Source organism: Hordeum vulgare, chromosome 6H (assembly GCF_904849725.1).
Source record: "Hordeum vulgare subsp. vulgare chromosome 6H, MorexV3_pseudomolecules_assembly, whole genome shotgun sequence".
Taxonomy (NCBI): domain Eukaryota; kingdom Viridiplantae; phylum Streptophyta; class Magnoliopsida; order Poales; family Poaceae; genus Hordeum; species Hordeum vulgare.
The window spans coordinates 540,915,231-540,937,886 of NC_058523.1; the positions used below are offsets into that span (position 1 = coordinate 540,915,231).

Consider the following 22,656-nt stretch of genomic DNA (forward strand, 5'->3'; position numbering starts at 1 on the left):
CTGAATAGCCTTGCGGCCCTCAGGCAGTATCTCCAAAGTCCACACTTTGTTCTCATACATGGATCCTATCTCGGACTTCATGGCTTCTAGCCATTTGTTGGAATCTGGGCCCACCATTGCTTCTTCATAATTTGCAGGTTCATTGTTGTCTAACAACATGATTGACAAGACAGGATTAGCGTACCACTCTGGAGCAGCACGTGATCTCGTCGACCTGCGTGGTTCAACAGAAACTTGAATTGGAGTTTCATGATCATCATCATTAACTTCCTCCTCAACCGGCGTCGCAATGACAGAGGTTTCCCCTTGCCCTGCGCCACCATCCAGAGGGATGAGAGGTTCGACAACCTCGTCAAGTTCTATCTTCCTCCCACTCAATTCTCTCGAGAGAAACCCCTTCTCGAGAAAAGCTCCGTTTTTAGCAACAAACACTTTGCCCTCGGATTTGAGATAGAAGGTGTACCCAACTGTCTCTTTTGGGTAACCTATGAAGACGCACTTTTCCGCTTTGGGTTCCAGCTTTTCACGCTGAAGCTTTTTGACATAAGCATCGCATCCCCAAACATCAAGAAACGACAACTTTGGCCTTTTGCCATACCACAGTTCGTATGGTGTCGTCTCAACGGATTTTGATGGTGCCCTATTTAAAGTGAATGCAGTTGTTTCTAATGCATAACCCCAAAATGATAACGGCAAATCAGTAAGAGACAGCATAGACCGCACCATCTCTAATAGAGTGCGATTACGACGTTCGGACACACCATTACGCTGTGGTGTTCCAGGCGGTGTCAACTGTGAAACAATTCCACACTGTCTTAAGTGAGCACCAAACTCGAAACTCAGATATTCACCCCCACGATCAGACCGTAGGAATTTGATCCTTTTGTTACGATGATTTTCCACTTCACTCTGAAATTGCTTGAACTTCTCAAATGTTTCAGACTTGTGCTTCATCAAGTAGACATAACCATATCTACTTAAATCGTCAGTGAAGGTGAGAAAATAACGATATCCGCCACGTGCCTCCACGCTCATCGGACCACACACATCGGTATGTATGATTTCCAACAAGTCACTTGCACGCTCCATTGTTCCTGAGAACGGAGTCTTAGTCATCTTGCCCATGAGGCATGGTTCGCACGTGTCAAGTGAATCAAAGTCAAGTGACTCCAAAAGTCCATTAGCATGGAGTTTCTTCATGCGCTTTACACCAATATGACCCAAGCGGCAGTGCCACAAAAATATGGCGCTATCATTGTTTACTCTAACTCTTTTGGTCTCAACGTTATGTATATGCGTATCGCTATCAAGATTCAATGTGAACAATCCTCTCACATTCGGTGCATGACCATAAAAGATGTTACTCATAGAAATAGAACAACCATTATTCTCTGACTTAAAAGAGTAACCGTCTCGCAATAAACAAGATCCAGATATAATGTTCATGCTCAAAGCAGGCACTAAATAACAATGATTTAAGTTCATCACTAATCCCGACGGTAGCTGAAGTGACACTGTGCCGACGGCGATTGCATCAACCTTGGAACCATTTCCTACGCGCATCGTCACTTCATCTTTCGCCAGCCTTCGTCTATTCCGCAGTTCCTGTTTCGAGTTGCAAATATGAGCAACAGAACCGGTATCGAATACCCAGGCACTACTACGAGAGCCGGTTAAGTACACATCAATAACATGTATATCAAATATACCTGATTTTTCTTTGCCCGCCTTCTTATCTGCCAGATACTTGGGGCAATTGCGCTTCTAGTGACCCATACCCTTGCAATAGTAACACTCCGTTTCCGTCTTAGGTCCAGCTTTGGGTTTCTTCGTCGGATTGGCAACAGGCTTGCCGCTCTTCTTCGAATTTCCCTTCTTGCCTTTGCCGTTTCTCTTGAAACTAGTGGTCTTATTCACCATCAACACTTGATGCTCTTTACGGAGTTCAGACTCTGCGACTTTCAACATCGCAAACAACTCGCCGGGAGACTTGTTCATCCCTTGCATGTTGTAGTTCAACACAAAGCCTTTATAGCTTGGCGGCAGTGATTGAAGGATTCTGTCAGTGATAGCTTCTTGTGGGAGTTCAATCCCCAGCTCAGCTAGACGGTTTGAGTACCCAGACATTTTGAGCACATGTTCACTGACAGACGAGTTTTCCTCCATCTTGCAAGCATAGAATTTATCGGAGGTCTCATACCTCTCGATCCGGGTGTTCTTCTGAAAGATAAACTCCAACTCCTGGAACATCTCAAATGCACCATGACGCTCAAAGCGACGTTGAAGTCCCGGTTCTAAGCCATACAAGACTGCACATTGAACTATTGAGTAGTCCTCCTTACGTGCTAACCAAGCATTCTTAACATCCTGATCAGCCGTAGGGGGTGGTTCATCTCCTAGCGCAGCATTAAGGACATAATCCTTCTTCCCAGCTTGTAAGATTAGCTTAAGATTACGAGCCCAGTCTACAAAGTTGCTTCCATCATCTTTCAACTTAGCTTTCTCTAGGAACGTATTAAAATTCAGGATGACTGTCGCGTGAGCCATGATCTACAACACAAATATATTCAAAGTGGACTTAGACTATGTTCAAGATAGTTAGAGTTTAACTTAATCAAATTATTCGCTAAACTCCCACTCAAAAATACATCTCTCTAGTCATTTGAGTGGTTCATGATCCACTTACACTAGCTCAAGTCCGATCATCACGTGAGTTGAGTATAGTTTCAGTGGTAAGCATCCCTATGCTAATCATATCATCTATATGATTCATGATCGACCTTTCGGTCTCATGTGTTCCGAGGCCATGCCTGCACATGCTAGGCTCGTCAAGCTTAACCCGAGTGTTCCGCGTGCGCAACTGTTTTGCACCCGTTGTATGTGAACGTTGAGTCTATCACACCCGATCATCACGTGGTGTCTCAAAACGACGAAGTGTAGCAACGGTGCACAGTCGGGGAGAACACAATTTCGTCTTGAAATTTTAGTGAGAGATCACCTCATAATGCTACCGTTGTTCTAAGCAAAATAAGGTGCATAAAAGGATAAACATCACATGCAATTCATAAGTGACATGATATGGCCATCATCACGTGCTTCTTGATCTCCATCACCAAAGCACCGGCACGATCTTCTTGTCACCGGCGCCACGCCATGATCTCCATCAACGTGTTGCCATCGGGGTTGTCTTGCTACTCATGCTATTACTACTAAAGCTACATCCTAGCAAAATAGTAAACGCATCTGCAAGCACAAACGTTAGTATAAAGACAACCCTATGGCTCCTGCCGGTTGCCGTACCATCGACGTGCAAGTCGATATTTCTATTACAACATGATCATCTCATACATCCAATATATCACATCACATCGTTGGCCATATCACATCACAAGCATACCCTGCAAAAACAAGTTAGACGTCCTCTAATTTTGTTGTTGCAAGTTTTACGTTGTGACCGGGGTATCTAGTACGATCGCATCTTACTTACGCAAACACCACAACGGAGATATATGAGTTGCTATTTAACCTCATCCAAGGACCTCCTTGGTCAAATCCGATTCAACTAAAGTTGGAGAAACCGACACTTGCCAGTCATCTTTGAGCAACGGGGTTACTCGTAACGATGAAACCAGTCTCTCGTAAGCGTACGAGTAATGTCGGTCCAAGCCTCTTCAATCCAACAATACCGCGGAATCAAGAAAAGACTAAGGAGGGCAGCAAAGCGCACATCACCGCCCACAAAAACTTTTGTGTTCTACTCGAGAAGACATCTACGCATGAACCTGTCTCTGATACCACTGTTGGGGAACGTCGCACGGGAAACAAAAATTTTCCTACGCGCACGAAGACCTATCATGGTGATGTCCATCTTCGAGAGGGGATGAGTGATCTACGTACCCTTGTAGACCGTACAGCAGAAGCGTTAGAGAACGCGGTTGATGTAGTGGAACGTCCTCACGTCCCTCGATCCACCCCGCGAACAATCCCGCGATCAGTCCCACGATCTAGTACCGAACGGACGGCACCTCCGCGTTCAGCACACGTACAGCTCGACGATGATCTCGGTCTTCTTGATCCAGCAAGAGAGACGGAGAGGTAGAAGAGTTCTCCGGCAGCGTGACGGCGGTCCGGAGGTTGGTGATGACCTTGTCTCAGCAGGGCTCCGTCCGAGCTCCGCAGAAACGCGATCTAGAGGAAAAACCGTGGAGGTATGTGGTCGGGCTGCCGTGGAAAAGTCGTCTCAAATCAGCCCTAAAGCCTCCGTATATATAGCTGGGAGGGAGGGGACCTTGCCTTGGGGCTCAAGGAGCCCCAAGGGGGTCGGCCGAGTCCAAGGGGGGAGGACTCCCCTCCCCAAACCGAGTTGGACTTGGTTTGGTGGGAGGGAGTCCCCCTTCCTTCCCACCTCCTCCCTTTCTTTTTCTTTCTCTTTGATTTTTATCTCTATGGCGCATAGGGCACTAGTGGGCTGTCCCACCAGCCCACTAAGGGCTGGTGTGCCTCCCTCAAGGCCTATGGGCCTCCCCGGGGTGGGTTACCCCCCCCCCCCCCGGTGAACTCCCGGAACCCATTCGTCATTCCCGGTACATTCCCGGTAACTCCGAAAACCTTCCGGTAATCAAATGAGGTCATCCTATATATCAATCTTCGTTTCCGGACCATTCCGGAAACCCTCGTGACGTCCGTGATCTCATCCGGGTCTCCGAACAACATTCGGTAACCAACCATATAACTCAAATACGCATAAAACAACGTCGAACCTTAAGTGTGCAGACCCTGCGGGTTCGAGAACTATGTAGACATGACCCGAGAGACTTCTCGGTCAATATCCAATAGCGGGACCTGGATGCCCATATTGGATCCTACATATTCTACGAAGATCTTATCGTTTGAACCTCAGTGCCAAGGATTCATATAATCCCGTATGTTATTCCCTTTGTCCTTCGGTATGTTACTTGCCCGAGATTTGATCGTCAGTATCCGCATACCTATTTCAATCTCGTTTACCGGCAAGTCTCTTTACTCGTTCCGTAATACAAGATCCCGCAACTTACACTAAGTTACATTGCTTGCAAGGCTTGTGTGTGATGTTGTATTACCGAGTGGGCCCCGAGATACCTCTCCGTCACACGGAGTGACAAATCCCAGTCTTGATCCATACTAACTCAACTAACACCTTCGGAGATACCTGTAGAGCACCTTTATAGTCACCCAGTTACGTTGCGACGTTTGATACACACAAAGCATTCCTCCGGTGTCAGTGAGTTATATGATCTCCTGGTCATAGGAATAAATACTTGACACGCAGAAAACAGTAGCAACAAAATGACACGATCAACATGCTACGTCTATTTAGTTTGGGTCTAGTCCATCACGTGATTCTCCTAATGACGTGATCCAGTTATCAAGCAACAACACCTTGTTCATAATCAGAAGACACTGACTATCTTTGATCAACTGACTAGCCAACTAGAGGCATGCTAGGGACGGTGTTTTGTCTATGTATCCACACATGTAAATGAGTCTTCATTCAATAAAATTATAGCATGGATAATAAACGATTTTCTTGATACAGGAATTATAATAATAACTATATTTATTATTGCCTCTAGGGCATAATTCCAACAGAAAGCGCACGTGCATGAAAGCTAAAAGATGCCCAGGGCGTTGGATAGGGCACGGGCGAACTCACCTTGGGCCATCGGGCCAGGAGAGGAGGCAGGCCGGTGCTGGGCGACTGGGCCGAGGCGCTGCGAGGCGGACTGGGCCGGCTCGGGGCCTAGCCGAGGGAGGGTTGGAGGCGCTGGGACAGACTCCCTTGTCGTGCTCATGGGCACGAACCTGGCGGCGGCGGGGCCTCCAGCGGACGGCGGCGACGGGAGCCCGCCCGGCGAGGCTTCAGGCGACCAAGGGGGGGCCGAGGCGGCGGTGCTCCGGCGCGAGGCACGGCGGGCCCTGGCGCGGCAACGCGCGAATGTAGGGAGGCGCCGACGAGGAAGCAATGGCGGCGGAGGAGGAGCTCCTCCCGGGCACAGTTGCTGCCCTCCGGCGAGGCGCTGGGGACGGGGCGGCGCGACCGGGCTGGGGCACCGCCGGCGAAGGGGCTGGAGATCGGGAGGTGGCCGGCGGCGACCTGCAGGCGGCGGGGCTGGAGAGGAGCTCGGGAGGCAGGGATCTCGGGCAGATCGGGCGGCGGCGGCTCGGGCCCGGGACGGGCCTCCGATGGGCTCCTTGGGCCGGCGGCGCTAGGGAGGAGAGAGGAGGGGGTTTGGCTGCGCTAGGGTTAGGTTTTGGCACGGGAAACGAGGTAGGCCTAGGGTTTGGTGTCTAAATAAGTGGGGAGGTCTATTTATAACAAATGAGGGGGCTAGGTTAGCCGGAATTTCGTTCCGGATCCAACCGTGCAGTCGGATTCGGACGATTCTGAACGCGGGTATGGGTATGCGGCCGTGTAGAGGGATATCCGGAGACGAGAGGGAGAACGGGCGGCGCAGCTATGAGTTTTAAAACACCGGCAAAGGTCCGACGAATAACCGGAGACGGTGCTGCTACGGTTGACCGTTCGGGTACTAGAGGGACTCCGATCGCGACGAAATTCGACAGGCGGCCTGGCTATAACTAATCACGACCGCATGACAAGTTTCACCCCGATCATAGAAAGTTTGCAACATACTTTTAAAACAGGGTTTTGATGATGCCGCGGGCGCGTGCGTGTATGGTCGGGGTGAGAACGGACAACGACGTGAACCGGCAACTAACAACGGATGCAAGTTTTGAAAACTGGCAGCAACGGAGATGCCGATGCAATACAGATGATGCGAATGATGCGATGATGATGCGACAAAAGAAAATAGACACATGACGAAAACGGAAATAAGGGGGAATCTTCTGGAACGCCGGCATCGGGCTGTCACAACTCTCCTACACTACAAGAGGATCTCGCCCCGAGATCCAAGAATGAAAGGGGAAGAGGACGAGAAAGAACAAGAGGTAAAAACTTAGTCGCTTCTTTGACAAACGAGTGAAACCAACGATCCTTGAAGGTTGCAACGAGATGAGGAGTGATATGGGAAAGAAGCAAGAATTCACGGAAAATTTCGGCAGCACTTCGGTAGGAAAATGGGACAAAAAATTCAACAAGGTGGAAGAATTAGACAATATACATAACAAACAACTAAATAGAGCAAGGGAACACCATGATCTTGATAGAACAACAAGATTGACCCAAAAGAGCAACAACACAAGGCCTCCGGAAGAAGAGAATATGAACTAGCTCATACGGAAGAAGAGAATGAAGAAAGAATGACAACTACTAACTCCAATGAACTTGACAAGCACCCTTGCAAGAAGAATTGCACGAAGTTGTTGGAAAAACAACAACAAAAGAACAAGATAGTAGTGGGCTTATGAAAATCATCTCAACAAATATGAGGTGACAACCAACCACTACAAGAACCAGGGATAGATGAAAGCAAAGATATCAAAACTTCTTACACCAAGAGGGTGCATTGAGAACTGGGATTAATGACAAGCACCATGATAGCATAATCCATAGGAAAAGCTTTAGGTGAAGTCCAAACCAAGATAACTCAATGAAGAAATCATGAGTTGAGAATATCTCATGATCATAGAATTGGTGGTTTTAATTATCTCATACTTGAATGGAAATCTCTTCGAGGCTCCTACACTAACAAGAATGCTATAATACCACCTCAAAGGATAAAGAAAGAACAATTGCACATATGAATGCAAGAGAAAGGATACTTGAGGTACTCCAACAGGAATCTTGAAGAACACATGAGAATGAATCACATCCTTGAAGAACCAGCATGACGAGCCTCCGAATCAAAATGAATGACCCAACGACATGAAGGTAGAAAAGAATAAGATTATGACCTTACCAAGATTTAGATGAAGCCTCACAGAGAGAAACTTGATAGAACTTGGAACTTCGGAAAAGAAAGATAAGAACACTTGAGAAAAGAATTGATATCATGAGCCACTCCGAAAGAAGAATTCAAAATACTATGACAAGAATAAGAATTATGTTATGCTTGTCCTTCATCAAATTAAATTGATGACAAGCACCGGATTTAGCATACAACTTATTCTTCTAGAAATGAATCTTGAAGAGGCAGAAAGATAAGCACCACTTGAGGCAAAATTGAAGGAGGCACCGGTAAGAACTCACACTTGAATGGGAAAAGCAAGAATTAATGGAGATACATGAGAATGAAGAGATCATAATCCACCTAACACAAAACTTGAACAAAGCACCGGAAAATCGAGAGACGAACGAAGAGACAACAATGGAGAAGAATTGAGGATGAAAGCTGAAAGCTGAGAACGAAGAATCTTCTGAAATGATGGCCTTCGGAGGATCAAGAAATAAAGACAACTCAGAAATGCACCAGATAGCAAGAAATGAACCACTCATGATTGGGAACAAATTCAAGATGATAACATGAAGCTGAAATGATGAATATCCAAGAGAATAGACCAAGATTTGAGTGAAACACTCCTTCAGATTTCCAAGCTGAGAATGATGACGAGAACAACACCACCAAGAATTAATGAGACACTCCGGAATAAAGAAGAATGGAAGGTTGAGCCAAATATGAGAATTAATTCAAATAGAACTTGAAGAAGGGATATGACTGATGAAATTCATACTTACGTCCTAGTTGAAAGAATTAAAGATCTCCGGGAAAAGATTAAAAGCGCCAGGAAAGATCCTGGGAAGAACTTGTGGGTTATGGGCCCACTCAAAGAAACCACGTTGAAACGATTACTAGAAGGATTGATATAGCACCGGTAAAAAGAAAACTTGATGAGGTTGAAAAACCTCGAAATAAATGAAAATATTAAAAACAAGAATTACTGAGATAACCTCAACGCTCCGGATCGAAAAGAAAGGAATAAATGAACAACATAGGCCGAAACGAATCTCCAACATAGGAAAGAATTTAATGGTTGAAAAGGATATGATGACCATGGATAACTGAACTGAATTCACCGATAAGGAAGAAAAGAGTGAATAAATATGAACATTAAGCTCCTGAGAATCTTCCCTACGAATTATCGGGTAAGAGAGAAAAGAACACACAGCGGAAGCACAGTGAAAAGAAAACTCTTGGATGAAAATTGAATCACTGAAGAAAAAGGGCGGGAGGGCGGGGAAAAACAAAGACAACTTGGGACAGATAAGACGAACTCCGGAATTAAATGAGAGAATGATCTTGCAAAAATTGGAGAGGATTGAATCCACTTGAAGAGAAACACACCGGTTGAATGGAATTGATACGATGACTTCGGTTGAAAGGAATTGATAAGACAATTGATAGAGAAAAAGAATTAGCACTCTCATATGAATATGAGAACACTGCTTAGAAAAGACCTGAAATCACCACTTGACATCGAAGCAACTTGAATTACCATATTCAACAAAACAAAGGGTGTGGCTTGCAATTAGCCAGAACAAACTCATGAGAAAGATTTCGTCCGATATTTTCGTGGACGGGAATCCACTAGATGTCGAACCCCAACCTAACGGCATGCATTTGTTGGAAGATTTTCCTATAAGTAACTACTTGAATTCCCACCTATGAATTCCCGATATATCTGGTCATGCAATCTGGTACACGGATACAAGGAGTAATATCACACAACTCCTATACTAACCCGTCACGTGTATCACATCCGTCAACACACAACCAGAATCTCGGACCTTCATCTACAACACACCCTCGTGATCACAACGATACAAAGTATGGCAGTACTCATGAACAATCTGCACCAGTACTGGGGACATCGGGGTTATCTCACCACTGCTAGTATTGAAGCAATTACGAACATCCTTCGTACTGAGATACTAAGAAATCTTAATGATAACGTTGTGCTCAAGAATCCCCTGGAGCTCAACTCCCCTGAAACTCAAAGCAGATAGGAGGCACCAAGACAGAACTCCGTCACATCGGCATCATATAGATCCCAAGAATATCCGCGTGATCCTAAAAAATTCTGAGTGGGAAAAGAAGTAGAGTAAATTATTACGTCAAGATTCCTCACCAGAGCATTGAAGAGGAGAAAAAAGAATCCTACTCTCCGATATATAACTAGAGTCAAAGTAGTTTTTCACTAGACTCGACTCGGCCAAGTTCGATCAATCAAGGGGGCTCCTAGGTCGGTACTGCTCTGATACCAACTTGTCATGCCCAAGATGCGACCCTATCCTCAATTTGGCACGAAGGCCTCGTCAGGGATAGAAGCGCATCTCATCGTGTCGCAAAATTGGATATCGTTACAAGTACATGTACTGAAAAGAAGAGATATATATACAGAGTTGGCTTACACTCGCCACAAGCTACATCAGTGTCACACCAGTACATTACATATTCAGCAAGAGTAAGAGCAGGGTCCGACTACGGACGAAAACAAACGAGAAAATAAGAACGACGTCCATCCTTGCTATCCCAGGCTGCCGGCCTGGAACCCATCCTAGATCGATGAAGAAGAAGAATAAGAAGCAACTCCAAATGAACAATCAACGCGCTCACGTCAAGTAACCTTTACCTGTACCTGCAACTTGTATTGTAGTAATCTGTGAGCCACAGGGGACTCAGCAATCTCATTTCCAAAGGTATCAAGACTAGCAAAGCTTAATGGGTGAGACATGGTTAAGTGGTGAGGTTGCAGCAGCGGCTAAGCATTTGTTTGGTGGCTAAACTTACGAGTACAAGAATTAGAGGGGGAAGATCTACGCATAACGGACGTGACTACTGATGATCAAATGAATGATCCTGAACACATACCTACGTCAGAAATAACCCCCACCGTGTCCTCGATCGGAGAAAGAACTCACGAAAGAGACAGTCACGGTTACGCACATAGTTGGCAAGTTTTAATTAAGTTAACTTCAAGTTATCTAGAACCAGTGTTAAACAAAGTTTCCACGTTGCCACATAACCGTGGGCACCACTTTTCGGAAAGATTTAACCCTGCAGGGGTGCTCCAACTAGTCCATCACAAATTACCACAAGCCGCACAGAAATCCTCAACCACGAAGCTCGCGATCTCGTCGGATTCCCTAATGGAAAACCTCAACTCTGGGATTACCCAAAGCATTACTGGAATCCCGATGCACAAGATATCTCGTCAAAGGTAAAACTAATCCAGCAAGGCCGCCCGACGTGTCAACGATCCCGATAGGACTCGCGTACCTCGTTCTCAGGACATGACAGATGGGTCACACTAGGAGAACCAAACCTCGGGTTGCCCCGCGGTGGCCCCGTAGTCTGCCAATTTGGACCAACACTCATGAGGAGCACTGGCCCGGGGGTTGATTAAATTATCCTCGGGGTCCGGAAAGTCCGTATGCAATTTTATTAGGTGTTTAGGCAAATGTAGTACCAAAGTGGGGCCTTGCCAAACCCTATGAAATGGTCATCTTGCCTGAGATCCCGCTTGGAAGAAGAATGCCTCCGTGAAGCTGACGAACCGATGTAGTCGAACGGGTCCTCACTATCCGACACGCTTGCGGAACTCTAACGAGACGGAGGAAACCGGAAACACAAATCAACACACGGAATTCACCACACGATGCACAACACATATGATGCATGAGCATCTGAATATATGCAAGTCACGGCATGACAATTCACAACAACCAAATACTACACATTAAGTGAAGTTCAATATGCAACGAGTTGCATATTGACGAAACTCCACGTTAATTATTTAGTTCTATCCCGATTAGATACACGATAATATTAAATGTGGTTAAACATGGCAAGAGGTGAAGCGGAAATTAAACTACCTATCTAGGCATTTTAAATGAGGTCGGAAATGACATATAGCACCTCCGAGATGACCTCACATGTTAATTTACGATTCTGTCCAGATCTGAACTAACACATTTAATTAGTTGTTAAACACCAAAACAAATAGGTTCACGTGATTCTACGCGTCATTTGAAGCAATCTACACATAGAGATCATCTCCAACGGAGCTATGGATCAAAAGTTACAAGCACCGCAAGATATGATGGCATGAATGCAATATGTGTGCAACGGCAGTCACGAGCACCTCAAGACATACAACCAGAAAGAGAAAATGAAACTACACAAGATTCTAAGCAAGTTTCATGTAGGACACGATCAAATCGGAGCTACGGTTCAACAACTACGAGCAAAACAAGAAATGACTATAAGCTGCCAAAATCAGCCACATAGCATTTCCTACGCCCCACAACTACGGGCTACACAACTCCGATATGCTCAAGCAAGGCATGGCACGGAAGAGGGCAAGAAGCACTACTACGAACAACTAACAACAACTAGCATGGCAGCAAGTAACACTAGGGAAAGAAGTCACAAAATGGCTTCCCACACACTATTTCAGACTTAGTGAAAATAACACCTCATGAAAGTGCAGTTTTCGATCTGAAGCCATATGGACAGCAGCAAAATCCTAAGCTAAATGTCTCCAAATGGCATGAAAATTTACAGCATGCTAGAGAAACACAAGGGTTACAAATAACTCCATTGGACCAACCTCAAAAGAGCTACAGATCACAAGATACAAGCAAGACAAGACAGCAACAAAATATAACAGATTCCAGACTTAGAAATATTTCAACTCCTCTAAAATAGCACTATTTCTAGCAACTTTAGAGCAAGCAAACCACACCTAAACATGCATTTCTATTGCAACCAAAAATACCAGGGGCTAAACAAAACATCTAAGATCAACTCTCTAGTTGACAACTCCGTCAAACGTCGCAAGGAATAAATCCTACGAAAAAGACAAGAGGGCAACATAGCAAAATATCTCGCGAACTAACTTGCTCAAAAGCTAAAACTAATTGCACAGAAAAATCTACCCCGAAAACATATATAAATATGTGGGGTTGAACAACAAAATAAAGCCACACATAAATGCGGGAAAATAACCTATATACGGGAAAATAAACTACCGGCAAACCCTACACGTAAAAAATACCAATGACCGCTCTAAAATACATGGAATAATGGTTCCTAAAACATGGACATTAATCTACGGTATACGGGCAGTCCGGACACGCACGAAAAATAGTCACGGACACTAATCTAATGGGACAGCACGTTACTCTAGGCAAACAGTTGGTCAAACCTCATCAAGCATTTATGCAAGTTGCAAAAACGGATAGTATGTGAAATTATACACCAAATCCATATAAAGATCACCTCGATCCGACTTACAGAATATAAGATACGTACGTTTGAAAATATGGCATTTTTGTAGAAATAGAATAAATACCTGAAGCCTAAATGGGTCGAAAGCGCAGGCGCATGAAAGCTAAAAGATGCCCAGGGCGTTGGATAGGGCACGGGCTAACTCACCTTGGGCCATCGGGCCAGGAGAGGAGGCAGGCCGGTGCTGGGCGACTGGGCCGAGGTGATGCGAGGCGGACTTGGCCGGCTCGGGGCCCAGCCGAGGGGGGGGGGGGTTGGAGGCGCTGGGACAGACTCCCTCGTCGTGCCCGAGGGCACGAACCTGGCGGCGGCGGGGCCTCCAGCGGACGGCAGCGACGGGAGCCCGTCCGACGAGGCTTCAGGCGACCAAGGTGGGGCCGAGGCGGCGGCGCTCCGGCGTGAGGCACGGCGGGCCCTGGCGCGGCAACAAGGTAGGCTAGGGTTTGGTGTCTAAATAAGTGGGGAGGTCTATTTATAACAAATGAGGCGGCTAGGTTAGCCAGAATTTCGTTCCGGATCCAACCGTGCGGTCGGATTCGGACGATTTCGAACGCGGGTATGGGTATGCGTCCGTGTAGAGGGGATATCCGGAGACGAGAGGGAGAACGGGCGGCGCGGCAACGAGTTTTAAAACACCGGCAAAGGTCCAACGAATAACCGGAGACGGTGCCGCTACGGTCGACCGTTCAGGTACCAAACGGACTCCGATCGCGACGAAATTCGACAGGCGGCCTGGCTATAACTAATCACGACCGCATGACAAGTTTCACCCCGATTAGAGAAAGTTTTCAACACACTTTTAAAACAAGGTTTTGACGATGCCGCGGGCGCGTGCGTGTTTGGTCGGGCTCAGAACAGACAACGACGCGAACCGTCAACTAACAACGGATGCAAGTTTTGAAAACTGGCGGCAACGGAGATGCCGATGCAATGCAGATGATGCGAATGATGCGATGATGATGCGGCAAAAGAAAATAGACACATGACGAAAACGGAAATAAGGGGTAATCTTCTGGAACGTCGGCATCGGGCTGTCACAAGTATTCAACCCCAATTTGTTGATTCGCCAAGACGGGAAGCGAAAGAATATTCTCAAGTATTAGCAGCTGAATGTGTCAAATTCAACCACACCTGAAAGATTAGTGTGTGCAAGCAAAGTATCAGTAGCAAAGTAGTATGATAGCAACGGTGCCATAAACGATCTGTTGACAAGGCATACTATTCCTAATTGTTGTATCAATGGCGCCAGAAAAGTATTGTAGCAGGTAGCAGCAGTGTAACGAGTAACAACAGTGGCAAGGAACAGCAGTAGTGACAGCAGTAGCAAGTAGCAACAGTAGCAAGTAACAGCAGTAGCAACAGTAGTGGCAGCAGCAGCATGACAAAGCAAGTAACAACAGCAACAAGTAACCGTAGCAGAGCAAAGCAAGTAACAGCAGCAACAAGTAACAACAGTAGCAGTAGAGCAAGTAACATTAGCAGTGGGACAAACTCGTAGGAAATGGATCGGTGATTTGTTGGATGACATTCATCATGCAATAGTTATAACACGGAGAGATATGTGACCAGCTCCCGTTCGTCGATGTGATGTAGGCATGCATTCCGTGTGTAGTCATACGTGCTAAGGGAAAAGAACTTGCATGACATCTATTGTCCATCCCTCCCATGGCAGCGGGGTCCAAATGGATACTATGGGATATTAAGGTTCTCCTTTTAATAAAGAACCGGACCAACGCATTAGCACTTGGTGAACACATGAACTCCTCAAACTATGGTCATCAGCGGGAGTGGTTCCGGTTATTGTCACTCCGGGGTTGCCGGATCATAACACATAGTAGGTAACTACAACTTGCAAGATCGGATCTAAAACACACATATATTGGTGACAACATAATAATTTAAGATCTGAAATCATGGCACTCGGGCCCTAGTGACAAGCATTAAGCATGGCAAAGTAGTAGCAACATCAATCTCAGAACATAGTGGATACTAGGGATCAATCCCCGTCAAAACTAACTCGATTACATGATAGATCTCATCCTACTCATCACCGCCCAGCGAGCCTATGAATAGATTACTCACGAACGATGAAGAGCTTCATGGAATTGGAGAGGGAAGAAGGTTGATGATGACGATGGCGACGATCTCCTTGATCCGGAGCCCAAAACGGACTCCAGATCTGCCCTCCAGGGCAAGAACGGGATGTGGCGGCACCTCTGGATCGTGAGACGCGATGAAATCTTCTCTCTTGATTTTTTCCGGGACGAAAGGGAATAAATAGCGCTGGAATTGGGGGTGGCAGAGCCACATGGGCCCCACAAGCTTGGTGGTCGCGGCCAGGGGGAGGCCGCGGCCACAGGGCTTGTGGCCCACTGGCCTGTCCCCTCCGGTGGATCTTTGCGCAAGTATTTTTCATATTTCCAGAAATATTCTGCGTAAATTTTCAGGACGTTCTGAGAACTTTCATTTCTGCACAAAAACAACACTATGGCAATTCTGCTGAAAACAACGTCAATCCGGGTTAGTTCCATTAAAACCATGCAAATTAGAGTCCAAAACAAGGGCAAAAGAGTTTGGAAAAGTAGATACGATGGAGACGTATCAGCGGCCGTACTGCTGACTGACGCCAGCTTTGATCCGTCAACCATGCACAATACCAGCGCACCACAGCCCACTCCATTACCTGGCCCTGAGTGGCTACAGTGGACACGACCGTACCGTTGACCGGCGTCGGATCCCGCTAGACGACGCCGATCGAACCGCATGCGTCCCGCGTGGGGAGCATGCATCAACCCCATAGGCTAGCCGACGGGCCCCATGGTCAGATGGGACCTCTGTTGGGGAATGCCGCAAAACAAAAAAATTCCTACGCACACGAAGACCTATCAAGGTGATGTTCATCTACGAGAGGAGATTTGGATCTATGTACCCTTGTAGACCGCACAGCAGGAAGCGTTAAGAAACGCGATTGATATAGTGGAACGTCCTCACGTCCCTCGATCCGCCCCGCGAACCGTCCCGCGATCCGTCCCACGATCCGCCCCGATCTAGTGCCGAACGGACGACACCTCCACGTTCAGCACACGTACACCTCGACGATGATTTCGGCCTTCTTGATCCAGCAAGCAAGACGGAGAAGTAGATGAGGTAAAACTATGGTGTCTAGATCTGAGTTGCACGTGGCAAAATTTGTCTCAAATCAGCCCTAAATCACCACTATATATAGGAGGGAGGGGGAGGAGGCTTGCCTTGAGGGCCAAGCCCTCAAGGGTGCGTCGGCTAGGGAGGAGGAGGAGTCCTACTCCAATCCTAGTCCAACTAGGATTGGAAAGTGGAGTCCTTCCCTTCCTTCCCACCTTTCTCTTTTTTTTCTTTTTTTTATCCTTAGCGCATAGGCCCTCTTGGGCTGTCCTACCAGCCCACTAAGGGCTGGTGCGCCATCCCTAGGGCCTTTGGGCTTCCCCCGGGAGGGTTGCCCCCCTCCGAGTGAACTTTCGGAACCCATTCGTCACTCCCGGTACATTTCCGGTAATGCCCGAAAACTTTCCGGTAACCAAATGAAGTCATCCTACATATCAATCTTCTTCTACGGACCATTCCGGAAACCCTCGTGACGTTCGTGATCTCATCCGGGACTCCTAACAACATTCGGTAACCACACATATAACTCAACTATACTAAAACATCGTCGAACCTTAAGTGTGCAGACCGTGCGGATTCGAGAACTATGCAGACATGCCCCGAGGTACTCCTCGATCAATATCAAATAGCGGGACCTGGATGCCCATATTGGATCCTACATATTCTCCGAAGATCTTATCGGTTGAACCTCAGTGTCAAGGATTCATATAATCCCGTATGTCATTCCCTTTGTCCTTTGGTATGTTACTTGTCCGAGATTCGATCGTCGGTATCCGCATACCTATTTCAATCTCGTTACCGGCAAGTCTCTTTACTCGTTCTGTAATACAAGATTCCGTGACTTACACTTAGTCACATTGCTTGCAAGGCTTGTGTGTGATGTTGTATTACCGAGTGGGCCCCGAGATACCTCTCCGTCACACGGAGTGACAAATCCCAGTCTTGATTCATACTAACTCAACGGACACTTCGGAGATACCTGTAGAGCACCTTTATAGTCACCCAGTTACGTTGTGACGTTTGATACACACAAGGTATTCCTCCGGTGCCAGTGAGTTATATGATCTCATGGTCATAGGAATAAATACTTGACACGCAGAAAACTATAGCAATAAAATGACACAATCAATATGCTACATTCATAGTTTGGGTCTAGTCCATCACATGATTCTCCTAATGATGTGATCCAGTTATCAAGCAACAACACTTTGCACATAGTCAGAAAACCTTGACTATCCTTGATCAACTCGATAGCCAACTAGAGGTTTGCTAGGGACATTGTTGTGTCTATGTATCCACACATGTATCTATGTTTTCATTCAGTACAATTATAGCATGGATAATAAACGATTATCTTTAAACAGGGAATATAATAACTATTTATCATTGCCTCTAGGGCATATTTCCAACAACCTGGCAGCCGGCGGGCCCCTCAAGCAACAAGACTAAACCATAATGGCCCCCCTGGCCGGCCTGAGAGGCTGCCAGTCGGGTCCCCAATAATGTACCTTATATCCATTTTGTAGGCCGGTGGGTTCGACTATAAAACCCCCCGCCCCCTTCATGCAGAGGGTCGACCATTCTGGCACCCACACACACCACATAGGAGAGGTAGAACGCGAGCCGACAGCTCCTTCTTCCTCCTCCGTCGAACAGCTCAAGGAGCATCATGTAAACACTCTGATTCATCAACCACTCCGGCAGGACTAGGGGTATTATCTCCCACGGAGAGCCCCGAACCTGGGTTCATCTTGCGTCTTGCTCGCAGTTACCAATCCCGTTCCCAGAGTCCGTCGGTGTCCTTTCGGTCCCAACCACCCTCGATAAGCCTACTTATGGCATCTGTCGTGAGAAAACGACGACACCCATAGCAATTTTTCTACCACAAGCCGATGCCGGAGCTGGCACCAGCAGATGTTTCTTCTATAACTCGTGAAGCCCCAACCCACAATTGGTACACCATCGGGACAACAACGACACCCTCCGCTCAAATCCATGACATTTGCCACTTGAATCCCCTCATACTAGCCACCGTCAAGGGTCCCCCGACGAGTTTCCTGCTCCGCCATCGTACGACGTTAATGCTAATTTCATTTCCGTGATCCCCACATGAAGTTTCTCCTTCGATTCCGCCGCCCCGTCGCCGCCGTTGACCACGCTCCTGCATGACTGACTGGCATCTTCAATGCCTGCAACAGCTTGCCACGTCGTCGGTCCAGAATTGCTCAACTGGGCGAAGAGTATCCACACATCCCGGCCTTTCCAGTGCTGCGTATGAACCCCTCTTTGGACATGAGCTCGTGGTTAAAAATGACTGAGGTAATATAAGACAAGGTATAAATTTGACGGATTTATAGGTAAGCGCTCATTTGTGACGAGCTCTAGGCAACATGTTTGTGCAAGCGCTTGTGTATGTACTGTGTTAAAAAAACACATTCGAAAACAGAACACCCAATTTCCGTTCTATCCGTTCGGTAATCCTCCACCTATTTTTTTTTGCCTGTTAATCGGACGGAGGGTGAGCTCCACGCGGAAAGCAAGAAGGCAAGTGGGCAAGGAGGCAGTGCGCGAGCTGGCTACGCAGCGTCACCACGACTTTGACGTGTTCCACGTGAGCGAGCGAGTGAGCATCACGGACCCGGCAGGAAGGTAGTACTCCTACCCTCGACGAAAGGGCCCAGCCAGGTCCAAGTCAGCGTTCACATCCCGCGGCCAGGCCCGATCCACCGCCGCAGCAGCCGGTGCAGCACGCCGGACGCCGTACGTCGTACTACTACGCGTTCAGCATATTCCCCCCCCCCAACTGCTCACGCGCGGCGCACGTGAGCCTCGAGCCGAGCCGAGCCGAGGCCATGCCGATGTCGGCATCGCCCTCGCACTGACTCCACCCAACCCGAGTAACCCGACCCCATCCATCCAATCATTCAGCCCCACGTGTTCCCCGGCCTCTCCCTTTCCCTGCTTTTTCCCAGAGGCAGACGCCACTTTAATCATACGCCCATGGCGCCCACCCTCTGCTCGCCGACCGGTGGGCCGCACCGGATGCTTCAGCCGGCCCCGCACTCCACTACGACGCGAAGCTTTGGATCGAGCTGGACGCGAAAGGCGGGCCGGAAATATAGGATGAAAATTAGGAGAAAAAGATTGACCGCGACGTGCGCTGCTCCGCCTCGTCCTCCCCGCGTCCCCCGTACCGACCGCCGGGCCGCGACGAGCCGGACGGACGACGAGTTGTTTTTTTTATCGCGGCTGCCCCTCTGTGACCAACCAACCAGGTCCACGGAAGGTGGCCACACACAACATAATCCGCGAATAATAATAATCTTTTTCTAACACAAAAGATAGTAGTACTACTCGTACTACCACCACGGAATGATGCTTCGCATTTCATTATTTGGCGACCGATCATCGACCATCAATTATGGCATCAACCACGGTAGGTGCGGCGATAAATGGAGTCGACAAGGACGCGCCGGGGTGGGCCCCGGGCCGAAACCGCCTCGCGGGCCGCAGCTGGAACGGCACGGCAGCCCGCAGCTGTCGCCGGGCCCACAACCACGGCCCTGTTTGGATACTCTAGCATAGCTAGTGGTTAAAGTTAGTTTCTAACTCATGACTTATCCTAAACTAACTCTAACCAAATAGGTGTTTGATGAAAGGATTAGATTGACAATAGATGCATTTTATGAAAAGAGAAAAGTGATTTTTAATGGGCCACATGAGAACTAGCTCCAATTAGCATCTCTTGGCTGGTGGAAGAGAGAGAGAAAAATATTTTTTAATGAACCTCATGACAACTAGCTCGAATTAACACCTCTTGGGTGGGATAATTATTTTGGATGGGTTAGATGCAACTAGCTTTAATCTAACCTTTATGTTTCGATATTTTATGACTAGTTGTATCCAAACTAGCTCAAACTAACTCTAGCCCATGGATCCAAACAGTGCCCACGCCCCACTTGCGTCCCGCGGCGGATCCCACGTCAACTGTGCGAGTAGTACGCCTGTGCCTATCCCCTTCCCCGATATTTACCCCTCAATTTCCGACGAATTTCTCGCGCACGTCTCTCCGTTCCAGCACGCCTTTTATTTATTTACCCCCAAAATTAGCCACTATTCACACCCAGCTGCCATCGCACGGACCAACAATTCAGCCGCCCACGTCGGGCACGAGCGCGAGCCCGGGCCCGCACAGCAAAGCCGGCCCCACCACGTCATCAGACCAAGAAAGATCTCTTCTCCCCTAAGCAAAAAATAAAAAACAGTTTCATTTATTTATTTATAACTTATTTTTTTGGACGAGTCGGAGAGGAGGGTAAGCGCAGCGCGCACGCTTCCGTCTGCGGGCCGGGCCCGGCCCGGCCCGTTCCTTTCTTTCTTCTTCTTCTATATAACGCGGCCCGGCGGCACCGGGATAAACTCCCCCATGGTTGTCTTCTCCTCTCCCGCAAATCTCCCCCCCCCCCCCTCTCTCTCTCGTTAGGGTTAGGTCTCGCAGCGCGGCGCGGCGGCAACCGCGACGCAATCCACGAATCCAGCGAGCAGATCTCTGCGGGATCCAGTCAGTCGTCGATCTACGGGTAGCCCTGCGGCGAGCCTATGGCGACGGCGGTGCTCAGATCCCACGACGCGCTCAACAACAGGATGCATCTCGACGCCTTCGCCGCGTCGTCGCCCCAGGCCGCCAAGCAGCGCCGCCGGCAACGCCACCCCAAGCCGGCCTCGCCGCCGCCCAAGATGGCCGCTTCGTCACCGCCAAAGCCGGCTCTTTTGGCGTCGCCTGCGCCGAAGCAGGCGCCAGCGGCCGGTCGTAGGTCCCCTCCGGCGAAGCCTGCGCGCAAGCAGCCGTCCCCGACCAAGGAGAAGCCCAGGCAGCAGCAGCCCATCGTGATGGAGGCTGTCCGGATCCTCAAGCGCGGCGAGGAGCCGCCGGCCCCGTCCCCGGCCGCTGTTCCTTCACCCGCGCCGGCGCCCCTCCAGGGCCGGGCGCAAGCCCCGCCGGCCGACAGGAGGGTGCGGTCACCCTCCCCAGCCTCGCCGCCCGTCGTCAAGGCCCGGCCTCAAGCCCCGCCAGCGGACAGGCGCGTGCGGTCTCCTCCCCCAGCCTCAGCACCAGTCGCGGCCCGGGCGCAAGCCCCGCCGGCCGACAAGAAGGTCCTCAGGACCACCGGCCGGATCGGCCCGCAGCAACCCGCTGTCGTGCCGACCAAGAAGATGGTCGCCGTCGCTTCCAGCTACGCCGGCCCGGCGTTCTCCGCCGCGGCGCCAGAGCCGAGCTCCCTGCCCCTCCCGGGCTTCTTCTTCCGGCGCGCGGAGGAGGAGGCCACCCGCGGCCTCCGGTGCCTGCTCCGCATCGGCGAGCTCTCATGATACCGTCTCCCCCTACAGCAGCGTGTGCGCCTCCGCCTCCTTTGCGGCCGCGCCGTTCTGCTTCCTCATCTCCCAAGTCTCCTCTCTTCTCCATGGAAGAAACAACAAGGAGAACGAGAAGAGGTGGTGGTAATAACTCTCCCTGACTGATGGATGGAAGGATTTTATCTGTGGATGGTAGGTGTGTGGATGGATCCGGCGGCAAGCTTTGTCCGGATCAGATCCCGGCTCCGTTCCGATCAAACCCTTCCGGTATTTTTTCAGAGGAAGGGTTGGGGGAGCGGAGATCCGGCGGTAGGGTTTGGTGGTGGTTGCTTTAGGTTCACACGTTGCTTCTGCACAGCTGTTTGGTTCGCCTTGATGTCATTAGGTAGGTTGTTAATTCTTCGGTTAAGGGTTGGTCGCTTGCTGGTGTAGGGATGATGATCTGGTAGGTAAGGAGTGGGTCTCAGGTTTGGTTACAGTGGTAATAATCGAAGTTCATGCGTGTGTGTGTGTGTGTGGGTGAGTTCAAGATTAAGGTTAAGGTATGAGTTATTAAGGTTAAGGGTACGAGTTATATATACTGAGAAGTATGGTGTAGTTGCATCTGCTGAGCTATGTGTAGTTGGTGTAGCAACTGAGAAGTGTGTCTAGTTGCATCAGCTAGGCTATATGTGTAGTTTGATTTAGCAACTGAGTTATCTTAGGTACAAGAAGAGTTGTTCATGGTCCTTTGTAAGATATATCAAGTAGAATTCTGTGTCTGTATCGGTCGATCTTATGAGTTATAAATTCGTGAAATAAATATGTCAGTGGTAGATTATATAAGCTCTTGCCTTCATACATGGTTTGTGATGATCATCTCTTCTTGATTCTTGTTCGTAACTACTTTGTTGAACTCCGCAACAGTCTGATGAAGAGTCCACTGAGC

General features: G+C 48.4%; 1 protein-coding gene across 1 annotated transcript; it reads left to right on the plus strand.

Moving 5' to 3' along the window:
• Positions 1 to 20,779: 20,779 nt before the first annotated feature.
• LOC123401706 (proline-rich receptor-like protein kinase PERK9) lies at positions 20,780 to 22,553 on the plus strand. The gene has a single exon (XM_045095561.1). It carries the CDS (start codon positions 20,973 to 20,975, stop codon positions 21,741 to 21,743), a length of 771 nt encoding a protein of 256 aa, XP_044951496.1. The 5' UTR covers positions 20,780 to 20,972; the 3' UTR covers positions 21,744 to 22,553.
• The last annotated feature ends 103 nt before the right edge of the window (positions 22,554 to 22,656 follow it).

Excerpts from the sequence above, each read along its gene's own strand:
- LOC123401706 (XM_045095561.1), top strand. The coding sequence starts at position 20,973 with ATGGCGACGGCGGTGCTCAGATCCCACGACGCGCTCAACAACAGGATG.